Source organism: Lolium perenne, chromosome 2, assembly GCF_019359855.2.
Source record: "Lolium perenne isolate Kyuss_39 chromosome 2, Kyuss_2.0, whole genome shotgun sequence".
Lineage (NCBI taxonomy): Eukaryota > Viridiplantae > Streptophyta > Magnoliopsida > Poales > Poaceae > Lolium > Lolium perenne.
Window position 1 is genome coordinate 107117159 of NC_067245.2, and position 14907 is coordinate 107132065.

The following is a 14907-nucleotide window of genomic DNA, read 5'->3' on the forward strand; positions in this document are numbered from 1 at the left end:
CATGGCTAACCGAATCCTCGGGTGCCTGCCAACAATCTCATACCATGAAGGAGTGCCTTTTTTTATTTTAGTTTTATTATGATGATGACACTCCCCCCAACCTTTGCTTACACAAGCCATGGCTAACCGAATCCTTCGGGTGCCGTCCAACAATCACAAACCATGGAGGAGTGTCTATTTAAGTTAATTAATTTGGGACTGGGAATCCCATTGCCAGCTCTTTTTGCAAAATTATTGGATAAGCGGATGTGCCACTAGTCCATATGAGAGTCCGTCAAAAGTAAATGACAAGGTTGAAAGCTAAACACCACATACTTCCTCATGAGCTATGAAACATAAACACAAATTGAGAAGCATTTTGAAGGTTTTAAAGGTAGCGCACGAGAATTTACTTGGAATGGTTTGAAATGCCATGCGTAGGTATTTATGGTGGACACTTTTGGAACAACTTGGTTTTCAGGTGTTTGGAAGCACGAGCAGCGTTCCCGCTCAGTACAAGTGGAGGCTAGCAATAGACTAGGGAGCGACAAATCAAGAGAGCAGTAACTGTCATAATCATGCTTGCGGCAAAATAAATTAACAGAGGCATAAAAGTGATACAAGAACTCTGAAGCAATATAGATCATCCAGGCTTAATTGACTTTTTGTTCAGTCATATGCATGCGTGAGCATGTGCCAAGTCGATATAAATGAATTATTCAGAGGAGGATACCACAATGCCATACTTACTTATGAATAAAACAATGCAAGCAAACATCAATGACATGCTACTCATATTAATAGATTGGAGCTAAACATGAGAGATCATAAACTACTAGACTTTCTCAAATAACATATACCTCACATGAACCAACTAAGCATGCTCACATGGATGAGTATATGTACAAAAATGAAAACAAATAGAGTTCATACCAGCCTCTCACCACAATCCAATTGTCGTAGATCGTCATTATTGCCTTTTCACTTGTGTAGCTTGGATAATATGAAATGAAAACCACGCTCCAGCCACCAAAGACCATTAAACTCATAAAGAACTTTACAAAACAAAGAAGAACAGCAAATATTTTTGGTGTTTTCGAATTAGAAACAAGAACAAAAGGAAACAAGCAAACAAAGCAAAATCTTTTTGGGTTTTCTTATAGCAAACTAGCAATAGCAAATAAAGTGAAACAAATGCAAGAAACCAAAGCAAACAAATGGTGAAGAGAAACAACAGAAATATTTTTGGTCTTTTTGTGTTTTGGGAAGGAAACAAAGCGAAAACAAGAAATATCAAACTAAAAGAAACACAGAAAAGCGAGATGGCAGAAATCTGCCAAAACCTGACAGCAGTACAAAAATCGATTTTTACAAAAATCTTACGTTGCTCAGATCGAAAAGTGTTCAACTAATGAAAGTTAGATAACAACCTGGGGAACCTGCACAAAAATTGGCAGCTCAAAATGACGCTCTGGATATTTTTGAGAATTTTTACGGTAATGTTCCAGAATCTGTTTTCAGGCAGCACTTCCCCAAATATCATCTTCCTCTCATTAGAAAACCACTCAAACGAACAAAACAAGTATGTGCAAGTATCCAGCAACCATAATATGCAAATAATGAGTGATGCCGGTATACCTCCCCCCAAGCTTAGGCTTTTGGCCTAAGTGGAGTTCAATCCATGGTGTCCATGCACATTTTTGGGTGTTAAAATTATTATTACAGGGCAGAAAAAGATTTTTTTTTTCAAACCTCTAAACAACTAAAGCATCTTGCAAAATAAGTAGTGCTACAGTAAGTAAAACAAGTGGAGGAAGAAAGAAATGTTGTTTAGTTCCTCTATGCATATAAAAGGTATCCGTTAACAAGGTTGATCAAGTCTTGTCACCAAATAACTTTTTCATAGCATAAGAAGAAATAAACCTCAAATCAATCATGTTACCTTGAATTGTATTAATATGGATCCAATCACGAGAGTTTGATATTCTTCTTTAGGCTCATATATAGGACAATCAATAGTTCCCACTTTGATAGTTCTCACATTAGAAATAGTATTAACTCCACACGCTTTCTCAATACTCTTGGGGAAATAGACGGTATGTTCCCTATCATCAACATTGAAAGTAACCTTCCCTTTATTGCAATCAATAACAGCCCCTGCGGTGTTAAGAAAAGGTCTCCCAAGAATAATAGACATATTATCATCTTCAGGCATTTCCAACACAACAAAATCAGTTAATATCAAGTAGTTAGTAGTAACTTGAACAGGAACATTCTCACATATACCAACAGGAATAGCAGTAGATTTATCAGCCATTTGTAAAGATATATCAGTAGGTATCAACTTATCTAAGTAAAGTCTCTTATAAAGAGAAAAAGGCATAACACTAACACCGGCTCCCAAGTCACATAGAGCAGTTTTAACATAATTATTCTTGATAGAACAAGGAATAGTAGGTATACCTGGGTCGCCCAACTTCTTTGGAATTTTGCCATTGAAAGAGTAATTAGCAAGCATAGTGGAAATTTCCTCATTGGGGATTTTCCTTTTGTTAGTAACAATATCTTTCATATACTTTGAATAAGGAGGCAATTTAATAGCATCAGTCAAAGGGATTTGCAAGAATAAAGGTTTCATCCAATCGCAAAATTTATTATAGTGTTCTTCTTCCTTTGATTTTAGTTTCTTAGCAGGAAAAGGCATTTGCTTTTGCACCCAAGGTTCTCTTTCATTACCATGTTTCTCAGCAATAAAGTCTTCTTTAGTGTACTTTTTATTTTTAGCATGCTTTTCAGGTTCTTCTTCAACCTCTTCTTTATCAGGAGTATCATTCTTATCATTATCTTTATCATTGTCATGTTCATTACCACTTTCAGTTTCAGCATCAGAAATAGAAATACTATTAGGATCATTAGCAGGTTCAGAGGATTCTACAACATTTTTATGTTTCTTCTTCTTTTTCTTCCTAGAATGAGCACTAGGTTCAATGCGTTGAGAATCTTGTTCAATTCTTTTGGGATGCCCTTCAGGATATAGAGGATCCTGGGTAGAGACACCACCTCTAGTTGTTACTTCATAAGCATGTTTCTCTTTAGAATTATTCCCTAACAAGTCATTTTGCACTTTAGTGAGTTGATCAATTTGAGTTTGAATCATATGAAAATGTTTAACAAGCATCTTAACATCATTGGAGGTTCTCTCCACAATATCATGCAATTCACTAATAGCTCGAGAATTTTCCATTAAATGATTCTCTACTCTCATATTAAAATTTTCTTGCTTAACAATATAATTATCAAACTCATCTAAGCATTGTGCAGGAGGCTTTGAATACGGAATATCCTCCCTAGTAAAGCGTTGAAGGGAGTTTACCTCAATCATGGATGAAGGGGGAATTATCTCACATATATCTTCTATAGGAGGTAGATTCTTCACATCTTCAGATTTAATACCTTTCTCCTTGAGAGACTTCTTGGCTTCCCTCATATCTTCATCATTCAATTCAATTAAACCCCTCTTCTTCAATATTGGAGTTGGAGTCGGTTCAGGCGTAGTCCAATCATCATGATTCCGGCTTATTTTAGCCAATAATTCTTCAAATATTGCCCTGAGTTCTTTTCTGAAAACACAACCAGCACAACTATCCAGGTATGCCCTAGACTCAATGGTTAGTCCGCTATAAAATATATCAAGTAAATCATGCTTTTCCAAATCATGATCAGGCCGAGCTCTAATAAGAGAGCAAAATCTCGCCCAAGCCTCAGGCAATTTCTCTTCATCTCCCTGGTCAAAATTATAAATTCTCTGCAAAGCAATATGTTGAGCACTAGCAGGAAAGTATTTGCGGAAGAAAACATCAAGCAATTCTTTTGGACTTCTAATAGAATTAGGTGGCAAATTATTATACCAAGTTTTAGCATCATCCTTTAATGAAAATGGAAAGATTTTAGCAACAAAGTAAGTACGCATCTTGACATCATCAGAAAACAAGCTACTCAGAGTAGATAACTCAGTCATGTGTTCAACAGCACTCTCTTTTTCAGTACCACAAAAGGGTGTTTTCTCAACAATAGCTATATGAGATAGATCAAGAGAAAAATCATAATCTTTATCCTTAATGTTTATGGGAGATGTGGCAAACTTAGGATCAGGAGACAGTTTATATCTAACAGCATGTTCTGCAAGCAACTTTTTAATTTTTCTTGCATCAGTAGTAGCATTGCATTTTTCAATAAAATCATCATTAAGCTCCACATAATCTTCATCAGGATCATCACTAAAATAATCAAGTTCAGGTGAACTAACAGGTGTAGTAGCATTAGGAGTTTCAGTATTTTCAATTTGTCTAGACCTAGCAATTGTAGCATCTAGAAAAGATCCCAATGAACCACTATCATCAAGCACAGCAGAAGCATTATCAATATTATGAGAGTTTTCAGATTCAGCAGAAGTACCCGCATGCGAAGCATGTGGCGGTGAAACAAGTTTATCAATCACAGATGGTGAATCAAGAGCAGCAGAGGTATTCAGAATTGTACCTTTTCTTGTAGTGGATGGTAATATGGCGATCTTAGTATCGCGAGGTTTACCCATGATGGAGAATTTGCAGCGAACAATATTAATCCAAGTGAACTTCCAAATAAAGCTATGCTCCCGGCAACGGCGCTTTAAAATAGTCTTGATGACCCACAAGTATAGGGGATCGCAATGTCTTCGAGGGAAGTAAAACCCAATTTATTGATTCGACACAAGGGGAGACAAAGAACACTTGGAAGCCTTAACAATGAGTTGTCAATTCAGCTGCACTGAAACAGACTTGCTCGCAAGAGTTTATCGATAACAGTTTTATAGCAAAGAGTAGTGAAATAACAAAGCAGAAAGTAACAGAGACAGAAGTAGTGATTTTAGTAAACAGCAGGATTAAAATACTGTAGGCACGGGGACGGATGACGGGCGTTGCATGGATGAGAGAAACTCATGTAACAATCATAGCAGGGCATTTGCAGATAATAATAAAACGGTGTCCAAGTACAAAGCAATCAATAGGCATGTGTTCCATATATAGTCGTGCGTGCTCGCAATGAGAAACTTGCACAACATCTTTTGTCCTACCAGCCGGTGGCAGCCGGGCCTCAAGGGAAACTACTGGATATTAAGGTACTCCTTTTAATAGAGTACCGGAGCAAAGCATTAACACTCCATGAACACATGTGATCCTCACATCGCTACCATTCCCTCCGGTTGTCCCGATTTCTGTCACTTCGGGGCCATCGGTTCCGGACAGCGACATGTGTATACAACTTATAGGTAAGACCATAAACAATGAATATCATGATGAAACAATAACATGTTCAGATCTGAGATCATGGCACTCGGGCCCTAGTGACAAGCATTAAGCATAACAAGTTGCAACAATATCATCAAAGTACCAATTACGGACACTAGGCACTATGCCCTAACAATCTTATGCTATTACATGACCAATCTCATCCAATCCCTACCATCCCCTTCGGCCTACAGCGGGGGAATTACTCACACATGGATGGGGGAAACATGGCTGGTTGATGTAGAGGTGTTGGCGGTGATGGCGGCGATGATCTCCTCCAATTCCCCGTCCCGGCGGAGTGCCAGAACGGAGACTTCTGGCTCCCGCGACGGAGTTTCGCGATGTGGCGGCGTTCTGGAGGGTTTCTGGCGACTTCGACTTCTCTCCGTGCGTTTTTAGGTCGAGGCCGATAAGTAGTCCGAAGGAGGGCATCGGAGGCCGGCCGAGGGGGCCACACCACAGGGCCGCGCGGGCCCCCCCTGGGCCGCGCCGCCCTATGGTGTGGGGCCCTCGGGCCTCCACCTTAATTGTCCTTCTGGCTCCGTCATTATTCTGGGAAAATAGGGCCTTCTGCATAAATTCCGAGGATTTTCCCGAAAGTTGGATTTCTGCACAAAAACGAGACACCAGAGCAGTTCTGCTGAAAACAGCGTTAGTCCGTGTTAGTTGCATCCAAAATACACAAATTAGAGGCAAAACAATAGCAAAAGTGTTCGGGAAAGTAGATACGTTTTGGACGTATCAGTTGTCTTCTCCTATTGTGCTATCATGTTTAGATCTTGTGAGCTGCCTATCATGATCAAGATCATCTATTTGTAATGCTACATGTTGTGTTTGTTGGGATCCGATGAATATGGAATACTATGTCAAGTTGATTATCGATCTATCATATATGTGTTGTTTGTGATCTTGCATGCTCTCCGTTGCTAGTAGAGGCTCTGGCCAAGTTGATACTTGTAACTCCAAGAGGGATTATTTATGCTCAATAGTGGGTTCATTCCTCCATTGAATCTGGGACAGTGATAGAAAGTTCTAAGGTTGTGGATGTGCTGTTGCCACTAGGGATAAAACATCAATGCTTTGTCTAAGGATATTTGTATTGTTTACATTACGCACAATACTTAATGCAATTGTCTATTGTTTGCAACTTAGTACTGGAAGGGGTGCGGGTGCTAACCCGAAGGTGGACTTTTTAGGCATAGATGCATGCTGGATAGCGGTCTATGTTCTTTGTCGTAATGCCCTAAGTAAATCTCATAGTAGTCATCATGATATGTATGTGCATTGTTATGTCCTCTCTATTTGTCAATTGCCCAACTGTAATTTGTTCACCCAACATGCTATTTATCTTATTGGAGAGACACCACTAGTGAACTGTGGACTCCGGTCCATTCTTTTACATTTGAAATACAACCTACTGCAATCATTGTTCTCTGTTGTTCTTTGCAAACAAACATCATTCTCCACACCATACGTTTAATCCTTTGTTTACAGCAAGCCGGTGAGATTGACAACCTCATTGTTAAGTTGGGGCAAAGTATTTTGATTGTGTTGTGCAGGTTCCACATTGGCGCCGGAATCCCTGGTGTTGCGCCGCACTACACTCCTTCACCAACAACCTTCACGTGGCCTTCATTTACTACTGGTTCGATAACCTTGGTTTCTTACTGAGGGAAAAACTTGCTGTTGTGCGCATCACACCTTCCTCTTGGGGTCCCCAACGGACGTGTGCACCACGCGCCATGTGTTACCGATAGGGACCAGAAGGCCGCCGCCGGTGAACCCCCGGATGTGACGTTCTCGCCATCGCCGGTTTGCCCGTGGATCGCTCCACCGGAGACACGGGAGGGATTGGAGACGAGTTGGGAGCTCCCAATCCACTCGCAACAGCCATCGACAATGGCTGCGCGAGCTTGAGATCTTCGGTCGCGGCCTCGGGTTGAGAGAAGCGGTTCTCCAACTCGGGTCTCTAGCCGGCGAGATCGAAGATGATGACGATTGGTACTCGATCTAGCTCACCAGATCCTCCTGCTTCGCTTGGATGGCATCTAAGCAGTTGTCCATGGTGCTGCTAGATCCATGGTGCTGAGGAGCCGGTGGCGATCTGTTGCGTATCTGTGGGTTTCCCTGATGGTGGTGGTGTGGATTTTTGGTGGATCTAGTGGTCTCTGATACCATATGTTAATAGACAGATGGATCTAGCCGGATTGCATCACAAGTTCAGATACAAATTGATTCTCCAGCGGAGAGAAGCTATCCTATTACATAAAGGAGAAATTGCCACTGTCCTTTCCTTCGTGATCCAGATGATGGTTTCTTTAGACGCAAGCCTCCCCACTTTTTTCTTGAAGGAGCCCCACTTATGCAAGAGGGAGTGGTGTCTTGGATGTACAGCTTTTTTTTGAGAAGAACAGCTGAAGCTTTATTGATCAGTTATAGAAAGAATTACAGGTATACCCAATCCATTAGGGGGATTGCCAAGCCACACATGTCTACCAGCATCTAAGGTAGTCGTTGATCGTGCAAGACGATGGGCTTCACCATTAGCTTCACGCCGCTCGTGGATGTAAAAGACATCCTGAAAAGAACTTCGACGAGATAAAATTTCCTTGATCACCATGCAATGAGGTCCACCACTTTGTTTACTCTGCAGTTCCTTGACAACTGACAAGCAATCTGAGGCAATCAGCAGATTACGGACATGTAGATCGGTGGCCAGAGACATTGCCTCCGCACAGGCCATAGCCTCAAGAGTAACCGGGCAAGTGATCCCATTGATCTTAACAGAAGAGCTCCCCAAGAACCTTCCCCGATCATCCCTACAAACCGCACTGCAGGCTCCACCTCCTTGAGATCTGGCCACTGCACCATCAACATTAATCTTCACAATCCCCGGCTGTGGAGGAGCCCACCTGGCCATTATCGCATGTGTACCACCCCTAGCCGGTTCTTTCTTCCCTCATGTATACTCCAACTCGTCCAAGTAGCGCCTGATAAAAGAATGGGTTGACAGCGGAGACTGGAACTCATCTTCGTGAATAAGTTTCCTCCTTGCCCACCAAATAGCCCATAATGTAACCAAAACTTCGATGAAACTCGCCTGATTCAAAATGTTGCTCAGCTGGAACAGCCATAGTTTAGGATCGGTCGTTTCGTCGTCAAAAAGAGGAAGCGTAATATCGTCCTCCTTCAGCGCCCATACCGACCTGGCCATGTTACACTCAAGCAAGGAGTGCCTCCAACTATCAACTGCCGCATTACAGATAGAACAGACTGCACTCATCGCCATGTTCCTCTTATGCCGGACCTCACCAGTGGGCAACGATGAGCGTGCTAGACGCCATGCAAACATCCTGAGTTTCGACGGAACTTTAACCTTCCACAATTTCTTCCAATTTTTCTCCTCCTGTTCCGTTCCAGAGGCCTCAGTACGACCCTCTAAAAAGGCCTCCCGCCGGTGTTTTGTAGCCATGATCATCCTATAAGCCGACCTGAACGTGAACACCCCAGATTTCTCGTAATGCCATGCCCAGAAGTCTTGTTGCCTCACATAGCTAATTGGAATTTGCCTCACCTCTTCAACGTCCATAGGTAATAAGTAGTTCTCCAGCTTTTGACTATCCCATGTCCTTGTTGCAGAACAGATTAATTCCTCCACGTGCTCAGGTCTATGTTCTTGGTCCGAAGCTATGCAACAATATGGCCGCATACACTGATCGCACGGAATCCAATTGTCATCCCAGATTTTTGTTGATGCTCCATCACCAATTCTCCTGATCAGTCCTAATTTCAGCATATCCCTCCTCTCGCATAGTGAACGCCATATCACAGAAGGTCTCGGCCCCACAGCAACCGACAAGATATCCGTGTTAGGGAAATACACCGCCTTCAAAATGCGTGCACTTAGGCTAGTAGGTTCAGTCAAAATCCTCCAGACTTGCCGCGCCAAAAGAGCAAGATTAAAAATCTCAATATCACGAAATCCAAGCCCACCCTTATATTTCGGCATTGTCATCGAATCCCATGATACCCACGTGATACGTCTCCGACGTATCGATAATTTCTTATGTTCCATGCCACATTATTGATGATATCTACATGTTTTATACATACTTTATGTCATATTTATGCATTTTCCGGCACTAACCTATTAACGAGATGCCGAAGAGCCAGTTGCTGTTTTCTGCTGTTTTTGGTTTCAGAAATCCTAGTAAGGAAATATTCTCGGAATTGGACGAAATCAACGCCCAGGGGCCTATTTTCACACGAAGCTTCCAGAAGACCGAAGGAGTCACGAAGTGGGGCCACGAGGTGGCGACACAGCAGGGCGGCGCGGCCTGGCCCTTGGCCGCGCCGGCCTGTCATGTGGGGCCCTCGTGTGGCCCCCTGACCTATCTCCTCCGCCTACTTAAAGCCTTCATTGCGAAACCCCCAGTACCGAGAGCCACGATACGGAAAACCTTCCAGAGACACCGCCACCGCAATCCCATCTCGGGGGATTCAGGAGATCGCCTCCGGCACCCTGCCGGAGAGGGGAATCATCTCCCGGAGGACTCTTCACCGCCATGGTCGCCTCCGGAGTGATGAGTGAGTAGTTCACCCCTGGACTATGGGTCCATAGCAGTAGCTAGATGGTCGTCTTCTCCTAATTGTGCTTCATTGTCGGGTCTTGTGAGCTGCCTAACATGATCAAGATCATCTATCTGTAATGCTATATGTTGTGTTTGTTGGGATCCGATGGATAGAGAATACTATGTTCTGTTGATTATCAATATATTATCTATGTGTTGTTTATGATCTTGCATGCTCTCCGTTATTAGTAGGGGCTCTGGCCAAGTTTTTGCTAGTAACTCCAAGAGGGAGTATTTATGCTCGATAGTGGGTTCATGCCTCCATTAAATGGCTGACAGGATGTGAGAAAGTTCTAAGGTTGTGGATGTGCTGTTGCCACTAGGGATAAAACATCGATGCTATGTTCGAGGATGTAGTTATTGATTACATTATGCACCATACTTAATGCAATTGTCTGTTGTTTGCAACTTAATACTGGAAGGGGTTCGGATGATAACCTGAAGGTGGACTTTTTAGGCATAGATGCATGCTGGATAGCGGTCTATGTACTTTGTCGTAATGCCCAATTAAATCTCACTATACTCATCATATCATGTATGTGCATGATCATGCCCTCTTTATTTGTCAATTGCCCAACTGTAATTTGTTCACCCAACATGCTATTTATCTTATGGGAGAGACACTTCTAGTGAACTGTGGACCCCGGTCCATTCTTTTAATCGAATACAATCTACTGCAATACTTGTTCTACTGTTTTCTGCAAACAATCATCATCCACACTATACATCTAATCCTTTGTTACAGCAAGCCGGTAAGATTGACAACCTCACTGTTTCGTTGGGGCAAAGTACTTTGGTTGTGTTGTGTAGGGTCCACGTTGGCGCCGGAATCTCTGGTATTGCGCCGCACTACATCTCGCAGCCATTGATACGTCTCCGACGTATCGATAATTTCTTATGTTCCATGCCACATTATTGATGATATCTACATGTTTTATGCACACTTTATGTCATATTTATGCATTTTCTGGAACTAACCTGTTGGGGGGATAACCCCCGGTATGCCAAAGGCATGCCAAACCGGATGGTTTGAGCCATCGAGATACTGGTTTAATATTCTTACCGGAACACAAAGGTAAGAGTTTGGGCTAAGTGAAGCTAAGCCGGTATCCCCAAAGGGGTATGCCGGAACCCGGTAAAGAAGATACCGGAGAGAGGGGCCTGTCGGCGGAACTGGTCAAAGATTCTCTTCAGAGCAAGAAGACAAGGATGAGCTAAGCAAAGCGGCTTTAATCAGAGCCCTGGCGCCAAAGAGAGAGATGACGCTGAAAGAAGCCGGAGGACGTCAGCGTACCTGATTAAAGAAGACCCCGGCGTCATCTATGATTAAAGTAGCTTTGTAAAGTAGTTTGTCCAGTCAAAGATGCCATTAGGGTTTCTTGTTCTGTAAGCCACCCTCTCCCCTATATAAGGAGAGGGGGTACTGCCTCATACAGGTGCATGTCCATAGAGGAGATTAGACGATAGAATCTGTATCCAAGCACTTGTTATCGTGTTGAGATCAATGAAGCAAGCGATCTAGTGAAGATTTCTTCCTCTTGTCTCTCTTCTTGCATACCGGCCTTTGGTTGTGTTCTTGAGGAAAGCATCCGGAAGTTCATCCCATCTAGTCGCAAACCCTCCCCCGAATCCTCTAGCGTCCATTCGGCCCCAATCTAAGCCATCCTATGGCATCTGTCTGTTCACCACGACGACAGTTGGCGCCCACCGTGGGGCATGAAGTGGCGCTTGCAGGAGTTCACATTCGGGCGGGCATCCTCGAGGTCACCGGCGAGCGTACGGTGTCCGCGCTCGTGCAGCGCATCTACGACATGGACTTCATCAACGACAACGCGGGCTGCTTCGCCAACGGCGGCATCTTCCCCAAGAACGGCCGCACCATTGAGTTTGGCAGCCACCGCGTCTACTTCGGCACCGTCCCTGTGCGCCAGCGCCTCTCGCCGGTGCCGGTGGCACCGGACCCGCCAAGGTGGCTCTGTGCTGGCCGCGCCGCCGGCAGCGTCGAGGTAATGATGACTGGCGTGGTTGGTGCAGGAAAAGAAGCTGTGGATGAAGGTGCTGGTCGTGCGGCTTCGACCCGTGCGGCCAAGCCACCGCTGGAGCGCGACGCTGGCGCTGCGGGAGCATCTTCCGCACCACCGGCAACACCACTCCAAGCAGCGATGAACATGCTGGCAACGCCCATCGCGCAGAACATCGACCCGGCAGCGGCTCAGGCGGAGCTGGAGGCACAACGCCAGAAGCTGCTCGCAAACGGCGCCGACATCGTCCGGGCGCAGCGCGAGCTGAACCTAACCCTACGTGAGTATAACGCTGCCCATGGCTTTACTTCTGTTAGCGCTCATGCTGGTAGGATACCGGAGAACCGGCTAAAAGCTCGCAACCTAGATCAGGATTTGCGCAAAGAAATTCTTGCCGGCAAAAGTACCTCTGCATCTGTTAGCATCGTGGAAAAACCTAAGTACAGTAGCCCGGATAAAACTATAAAAGCTGCTAAAGCTGCAGTAGAGCTATGTGAATCGCTTTCCGGAGATGCTTTGGCAAAACAGCAAGAGCATGTTAGAGAGCTGCTAGAAACTATTGAGCAGCAGAATGCTGAGCAACTGGCTAAGCTGAACAAGGCCGCGGCCTCAAAATCCGCGCGTTCAACAAAGAATGCCGGAAGCAAGTCCCATGGGCAGGCATCGTCCCCCCATCCGGACAGAAGAAGAGAAAAAGAGATGAACGCACAGCAGATGACTGTGTACGATCCGGTTCTTGCCGGAAAACAACAAGCCGGGCAACACGATGCCGGTAGAAAAAGCCAAGGGGCAGGTCGAGGCTACGCCAGAGAAGGCTATGCCGGAAACAATCATGCCGGTAGATATGAAACCGGGCAAAATAATCGAGCTGCAAGGGCAGCGTATGAGGAGATGCCACCACCAAGGTACCGGCAGGCAAGAGCCGCGGAACCGGAAAGATACGGAGAGGGAGATTCCGAAGTAGAATGAACAAGAGTCTACCGGAACCCCTTGGGGGATCGCCTGGGGGAAAGATGTTTGCCAGACCAGGATGCGAGGCACAGGCTGGACAGAGTACATCTTTCCGAAATGATCGAATCTGAGGGTCCTCCTGGCCCAAAATGTTTTGGCCCACGGATCATGGGAGAAGAGCCACCGGTACGCAATTTCCAGCTGCCCCGAGACACAAAAACGTATGATGGCACGACCAAGCCGGAAGATTGGCTGGCGGACTATGTCACAGCGGTTTATGTAGCTGGTGGTGGAGTAAACCGGCGTTGGGCGGTGAGAATCATACCGTCCTACCTGGTGGGCCCTGCACGGATTTGGCTTAACAACTTGCCGGCAGGGAGCATTAACGGATGGCTGGACTTTGAGGAAGCCTTCGTGAACAACTTCAGTAGCACTTACAAGAGGCCAAACCGGCCCCAACAGCTTGCTTTATGCCAGCAACGTGCCGGTGAGACAGACAGGGATTATCTTACCCGATGGAACTCAACAAGAAACACATGTGAAGGAGTGATTGAAGCACAAGCAATTGCTTGGTTCAGTCAAGGGTGCCGGAGGGGATCACCGCTGTGGCAAAAGCTGCAGAGAAGCATGCCAGCAACCTTGGCAGAGATGATACGTGTGGCGGATAGCTATGTATTGGGAGACCCATTGCAACCAGCAGTACAAGCTGAGCCGGAGCAGCGACAGGAACAATATCGGGACAACCGGAACAACAAGAGAAGGGAAGATTTCCCGGATCGAAGGTACGCTCCGCAGCACGTTGCTGCCGTGCAAGAAAGTTATGATGCCGGCAGCAGCCAAAGGCAAAAAACCGGATCGCAGCCATGGGCGGATCCAAAAAAGCAATGGGTCGAAAAGAAACCCTGGGGCCAGAAAAAGAATTGGCAGGAACCCGTAAAATACACCATGGAAGCCGCCATGGATCAACCTTGCCGGTGGCACACGCCAAACCCGGATCACCCGTCAAACCACCTGACGAAGGATTGTTCTTGGACCAAGTACTTGATGCAAAAGGGAGCGGTAAAGGACGCGCAAGCACAAGGGTGCTCAACAGTGTTGCCACCATCACAAGATATGCTGCGTCAGCAACAACTACCACCACCGCCACCACTCACCGGAGCAAACGCTTTACCGGTACAGCATCAGCCGAATAGGCAACAATACCAGCAAGTTAACCGGGTGGAGCAAAACGATGATCAACCACCTCCACCGGCACCTTTAGGCTGGAATGTTTACGAGGGCCCGCATCTGTGCTGTGTTGTCTTTGTCACTGAGCCGACAGACAGGCAAAGTGTGCATCGCCGCTCCATGGAGGTAAACGCCGTGATGCCGGCAGTCCCCAAATACATGCTGTGGTCAGATCAGGAAATTACCTGGTCATTTAAGGATCACCCCAAGATCATGCCGAATCCGGGTGGATATGCTCTTGTTGTGGACCCAATCATGAAAGGGCCGCAAACTCGAGTAAAATTCAGCAAGGTGCTGATAGACAACGGCAGCAGCATAAACATCATGTACAAACATACCATGCATACGCTGGGCATAACAGAAAACATGCTTCAGCCAACGCGTACAACGTTCCACGGAATCGTTCCGGGCTTGTCCTGTGCTCCGGTAGGAAAAGTTAGGGTGGACGTAGCGTTTGGAGGGCGTGACAATTGCCGGGTTGAAAATGTTGAGTTTGAGGTGGTGGATCTAGACAGTCCTTACCATGCGTTGCTGGGAAGACCAGCGTTGGCAGCTTTCATGGCTACAACTCATACAGCTTACCTCAAGATGAAGATGCCGGCACCTCGTGGACCCTTGACTGTGGTGGGGAACTACAAAGTCTCACCGGAAACTGCATCTGCCGGATCAAACCTAGCGGAATCGCTGGTGATCGCGGAGGAAAAAAGAAGAATGCAAACCGCGGTTGCGCTGGCTCAGTCCTCACAGTTGAGTTTAGCGGCAATGAGTGGA

At 45.4% G+C, this 14907-nt stretch overlaps 1 protein-coding gene across 1 annotated transcript; it reads right to left on the reverse strand.

The window, feature by feature from the left end:
* Window positions 1-7728: 7728 nt before the first annotated feature.
* LOC139835564 (uncharacterized) lies at window positions 7729-8226 on the reverse strand. Its single transcript, XM_071825426.1, has one exon. It carries the CDS (start codon window positions 8224-8226, stop codon window positions 7729-7731), a length of 498 nt encoding a protein of 165 aa, XP_071681527.1.
* Window positions 8227-14907: the final 6681 nt, after the last annotated feature.